Here is a 6000-nt window from a genome sequence, read left to right on the forward strand (position 1 = left end):
AATTGGAACACTATTCTAGACAACCCCCAATCTAAAAATCCAGTAAAGCCAGGCATGGTGGTGCGTGCCCTATAATCCCAGCACACAGGAGGCTGAGGCAGGAGGATGGCTGCCAGGTTGAGGCCAGCCTGGGTGACACAGTGAGTTCAAGGCCAGCCTGAACTGCATCGTGAAAGCCTGTCTCAAACAAAAAAGAAAACCAGTCAGGACTCCTGCTCCGAAGGGTCCATTTGTGCCTGTTGGTCCTCCACTGTTGGTGAAGTGTCTCGCTTGTGCATTCATGAAAAAGACCCAAAGAATGCTGAAGGGGCCGGGGAGATGGCTCAGTAGAATAAGTGCTTCATGGGGCTGAAGAGATGGCTCAGTGGTCTAAAGCACCTATTTAGAACAAGCTTAGCTAAAGCACAGGGACCGCGGTTCAATCCCCCAGCACCACATGTCAGCCAGCGCCACCCCCTGGTGGGCTGAGCTGGCCACACACACACACACACACACACACACACAAATTAATAAATAAAAAAAAAAAAAAAAAAAGAGTAAGTGCTTCCCTGGCAAGCACAAGGGCCTGAGTTCAATCCCCGGTTCCGGAAAAAAAAAAAAGAATGCAGAAGACCTAGGCAGTGGCTTCACCTCATTCAAGCCAACTAGAAGGCTTAGGCAGGAGAGACGGAGCCACACAGTGCTGGGCCCCTGGGTTGTCGCCCGCAGTGTCGGGGACCTGGGGTCTCACTTTTGCTCTGGCACCTTTGGCTTTGGCAGACAACACACCCACACAGGCAGCTTCTGCCTGGTGTCCTTAAATATTGACTTGTCCCTCTGAACCTCCAGGTGCTTGTGAAAGCAGGAGACAAAGTAAAAGCTGGAGATTCGCTGATGGTTATGATCGCCATGAAGATGGAGGTGCGTGGAATCATGAGTTGAGCGGTAAAGCCTGAGATTATCGCAGCCTTGTTCCTCTGCCTCACGCCGGAAGTTAGTGCTGTTTTAAATACTAGAAGCTATAGATTGGCTGATCATCGGTTACAAAACCAAACTCACTGGGCGTGGTGGCGCATGCCTGTAATCTCAGCACTTGGGAGGCTGAGGCAGGAGGAGCCTCAAGAGTTCGAGGCCAGCCTGGATTATGTTGTGAGACCCTGTCTCAAAAACCTCTGAACTATCCTTTCTGTCAGTACATTTTCATTGCGGTTTTATGAAATTGCACCTGGCATTTTCTGATTATGAAAGCATCGTTCGCTGACTATAACTATTGCTGTCTTCTACAGCTGAACTCAGGGTGGCAAGCATTAGTATCAGTGTGAAAACCTGGTTGAAATTAAATTGGCTGCTTAGGTTTTGGGATGGGTGGAAGGAGAGTAGGTGAGTGTATCTCAGCCCTGAACACATGTTATTACCCAAGTGCTTCCTCAGACAAGTTCCTGGGCTGGGCTCACTAGGCATAGGGCCTGGGAGCAGTTTCTTCTTCCCCATGCTGGGGATCAAAGGCAGGCCCTGCCCTGGGACCCCTCCCCGCCCTGGGGCCCCTCCTCACCCTGCGCTCCCTCCCTGCCCTTGCCCTCTATAGGAGCTGCCTGGGTGGGGTCCTGCGGGAAGCTGGAGTTGAAAGCTAGTATTCATCCAGGGTCTCGTAGTCATGCCCCTGGATGGGTCCCTGGAGTGTCTGAGACTGTACATGTGGGCTGAGGTGCATTTAAAAAAGGAGAAAAAGTGGGGGAGGCAGAGAGACTAGGAAACATCCAAACTGGCAGCTACATCGTGGCTTTGGCCACCCTGGTGTGGCAGGGACCTGGTCCTCGTTGGCGCTGTGACCCTCTCTTGTGTCTCGGCAGCATACCATAAAGGCTCCCCGGGATGGCACGATAAAGAAGGTGTTCTACATGGAAGGGTCGCAGGCCGACAGACACTCTCGTTTGATTGAATTCGAGGAGGAAGAAGGTGACAAAAGGGAATCTGAATAAACCTCAGCACAGAAATGGCCGGTTGTGCAGAATCTTCTCTATGCTGCTGAAACACAAAAGTGCCTCGTGCAGCCCCTCCTGAGTAGCAGCTGTACCAAATAAAGGCTCACGTGTGTGTACTAAAACCCTCCGCCTAGAGAATCATGTACTTGGGTCCGGGATGCAATGCTAAATTATCTCAAAAGGTTCATTTTCCCCCCATAATTTTATTGAGAAACAAATAGCAATGAGACAGTTTCAAGTTAAATTGGTAGGACAGTTTCAATAATTAACACATTGCATACTCTCTTCCTAGTGGTTAATTGCTGTACAAGATGCAGACATGATATCCTACTTACAAACACCATTAGAACAAATCCCTCTATTCATTAAGAGAATGTAACTATATATCTATCCTAACCACTTTGAATACACAGATACAAAATGGACATTCATCTGTTACCCTTTTTTGTTAAGTTCCATTATTTGAATATTATAGGTGTGTAAACTCAGCAAAATATTCTAAAAGAGTCCAGTAGCCCATAATAGTATTGAGTCTTCGCTTCACTGGCAATGTCAGAAATTGTTGACCTGAGTCCCCCACAGCTCAACATAACAGCATGGCTTTACTTCTTATACTTCGTTTTTATACTTTTCTGTTGGATGGTTAAGACCAAGGTAAAGCAGGACCTATGCAACAAGAGTTGTAGCTTTTGGGTCTGATAAGGTCAGAGAAATCCCCTCAGTACTTATCCTGAGATCCTGTACCTCAGATTGTAGATCCTTTGTCAGTGTCAGCCATGTGGATGAGTCACGGCCATTGCTTGCCCAATGTGCTCTCTGTGAAAGCCTGAGAGACTGTCTTCTCTCCATGTGACTCTCCTTAGGCACAGTCTACATCATCGATCACTTTCCTCTTTGGCCCCATAATCTCCTTGATCTGAAAATTTGGGACACTACCAAGTTACATGACGTTACAGTACAAGTTCTCATATGTCCTGAGTCTTAATTGACCTTGGAAGGCTAGGGCCAAAATGTTGGCTTTCCTTGCGGCCCTCCTTTTTCTCTAATTTTGGTCTGCAAACTTAGGTTGTTAACCCTCTATCAAAAGATTTCATACCAATAAAATTGAATTCTACTTTTTTATTATCAGAAGCTAATATGGGGACTGGTGAGATGGTTCAGTGGTCTAAAGCACCTACTTAGAACAAGCTAAGCAAAGCACAGGGACTGCGGTTCAATCCCCCAGCACCACATGCCAGTCAGCCTGCCCCCTGGTGGGCTGAGCTGGCCACACACACACACACACACACACATAAATGAAAAAAAAAAAAAAGCTAATATGGTTTGTTTCTGCCTTGTAGAATCTTCTAGGAAGCGGGTATATATCAAGTTGGCCAGAGGAGAACAAGCGGAAAGAAAGGTCATTGGAGTGAAGCAGTTACTTCCCAGTTACACTCAGGCTGGACACGGAGAATAGCATAGTACAGAGATAGATGCTGCCACAGAGCTAGGTTCAGCCAAGATTTTATTTTGCAAAGAGTAACTTACTCGGCAGTTTAAAGAGAAGGATAGTACTTGTTCCTGGTCTCGGCAAATGGAAAGCTCCTCTTTATACTACATATCTTATTTTTATGATATCATCCTTTTTTTTTTGAGACAGGGTGTAGTTCAGACTGGCCTTGAATTCACTTTGTAGCCCAGGCTGGTCTCTAACTCATGGCGATCTTTCTGCCTCAGCCTTCTGAGTGCTGAGGTTACAGGTGCCTATTACAGTTTCTAATATTTTTTTAAAGTTGTATATCATATTAGAACACTGTATTAAAATCTAATTTGAAAAAGCATAATTTTACAGTAGTGGATAAGAGTAGAAAGTTTAAATGCTAACTACTTTTTTCTAGAAACATTTTTTAAATTACCTTTGAATTTTATTTCCTTTTATATTAAGTTTATTGGGTACAATTTAGTGATACATAATGATCACATTCATCATAGGGAATTCGTACTTGATGCAACTTGATTCTTCTTTTTTTCCAATTCTCCTCCCTTTCAACCTTTATCTACTCCCTTATTTACCAACATTTATTTCTTTTGTTTAGTTTCTGTTCATTCATGCATTAAATAGTAGCTGAATTGCATTCTTGCTGAATACATAGTCCATGTTAAATGTTGTGGAGGCTACACACACACACACACACACACAAAGGATAGTTTTTGTACTTTATGATGCCTCTAACGTCACTGAGAAAGTATGACATAATCATGTGAAAAGTTTTACTATGCAGGAAAACATCAAATCCAAAGTTAATGGAGCTGGAGGGGTGGATGGACCGGTGCTTCCAGAGCCTGGCAGTTTTGACCTGAGTGGGGTAAGGCCGGGGCGCCCAAGGCCAGGAGGGGGTGTGGAATTTGTGGACCAGAAAAGGGCCAGAGCTTCGCTGTCCTAAATGAGCAAGGTGTGTTCTATACTAGAGGGCTGATCTGCTTGGCTGAAGTAGGAATCGCTTCAGGGCATTCCTAGGACCTATGGGGAGTTTAGACACCCAAGAGATAAGGTTTCACTATGTGGCCCATGCTGGTCTTGAACTCACAACGATCCTCCTGTCTCAGTCTCCTGAATGCTGGAATTACAGGTGTGCCACCGCGCCGGGCTTTCAGATATGCTTTAATAGGTGCATTTCCCCAAAATATCACCACTTTCCCTGAAAGGTTCTCTAATGGCAATTTCTAATTGCTATCTGCTGCCCTTCAGAGAATGCTATTTGTGTGCTTCCCATTGGTTGGAGCGGTGCAGAGACGAAGGTGCAGTGACGAAGGTGCAGTGGGCCCAAGGTCGCCGGCCCTGTCCCCGCCTGTGCCAGGCCTCACTCCACAGCCTAGGCCCCATGTATGGTGCTGAGGCAGCAGTGCTCCCGTTCACATGAACACATCTTATTCCACAGGCACGCACTGTCAAGCAGGGCTCATGACTTCTGACCACTTACGGCCGTGTGTGCCTGTCATTCCAGCTACTCAGGAGGCAGGGGTGGGGGGCGGGGTGAGGGGGTGGGGTGGGGGAGGTGGGGTAGGGGGGTGGTCAGCGAGTTTGAGGCCAGCCTGGGCAATTTAGCAAGATCTTGTCTCAAAACATACAAACATACGTGCATACACACAAGGGAGTGTTCTGTATCTGTCGCGTTCATGGGAAATGGGATCCAGCCGTGTAGGGGGAGCGCGAATGGAGGGTCTGTTAAGGGTCAGTAGCGCGCACCAACTGAGCACTAGGGGTCAGCGCGCTCGAGGAAGGCAGGGACGCTACACCAGGCTTTGGAGGACAGACAGCCGCTGCAGGAAGGCAGAAGCACAGCCCGAGGGCAGAGGCACCGTTGGCCAGCTTGAGGGCCAGGCGTTGGGTGGGGTTTGGGGAGCTGCGCCCAGGGGATGCGGCTCTCCTAGTCCTGACCCCCTCGCACGCAGCACTTTGCACCCTTGCGCTTGCCAGGGAAGCGCTTTTTCTGCTGAGCTATCTCCCTGGCGCTAAGGTGGTTGCCCCGCCCCCTTGGGATGCCTAGAAAATACCAACAAGCTCCACCCCAGCCCCATGGTGCTTTGTAATCTGCGGTGAGAACACAGAGCATTGTACTCAGAACACAACCTTAGAAAATTCTTTCCTTTTTTGTGTGTGACGATTTTTTTTTTTTTTTTTTTTTTGAGACAGGCTTTCCTCAGGTAGTCCAGGCTGGCCTTAAACTTGCCGCGATCTTCCTGTCTCAGCCTCCTCAGCGCTCAGATGGCAGATGTGTCCACTAGGCCTGGCTCTGGTCTCTCGCTGTAGCAACTTCAGCGAGTCATTTACCTCTGAGCTTTGTCTGTAAAACTGGGGCGGCGACTTACCTCATGGAGTCATTTTGGATGTTAAATGACAAAACGTAGCCGTTGCCTGTTTGAGCCACGTTGATATTCAGTTACTAGTTATTAACTTAGATTCTGCAAGGGAACAGTTAAGAACCTGGACTACTTTCAGCCTAGCTGGCTACTCTGCCGTAGCAAACACACAGGCCCTCAGGCTGTGGGAAGATCGTGC

The 6000-nt window shown here is 47.6% G+C and overlaps 1 protein-coding gene across 1 annotated transcript in view; it reads left to right on the top strand.

Moving 5' to 3' along the window:
- Mccc1 (methylcrotonoyl-CoA carboxylase 1) overlaps nucleotides 1–2211 on the top strand; it is a 75302-nt gene extending 73091 nt beyond the window's left edge. The window contains exons 18-19 of the mRNA XM_004644561.2: nucleotides 829–900; nucleotides 1830–2211. Of these exons, the coding sequence (XP_004644618.1) occupies nucleotides 829–900; nucleotides 1830–1958 (201 nt within the window). The 3' untranslated portion in view covers nucleotides 1959–2211. The remainder of the gene's footprint in view (nucleotides 1–828; nucleotides 901–1829) is intronic.
- The last annotated feature ends 3789 nt before the right edge of the window (nucleotides 2212–6000 follow it).

This window comes from Octodon degus, unplaced genomic scaffold (genome assembly GCF_000260255.1).
Source record: "Octodon degus isolate 3935 unplaced genomic scaffold, OctDeg1.0 scaffold00203, whole genome shotgun sequence".
NCBI lineage: Eukaryota > Metazoa > Chordata > Mammalia > Rodentia > Octodontidae > Octodon > Octodon degus.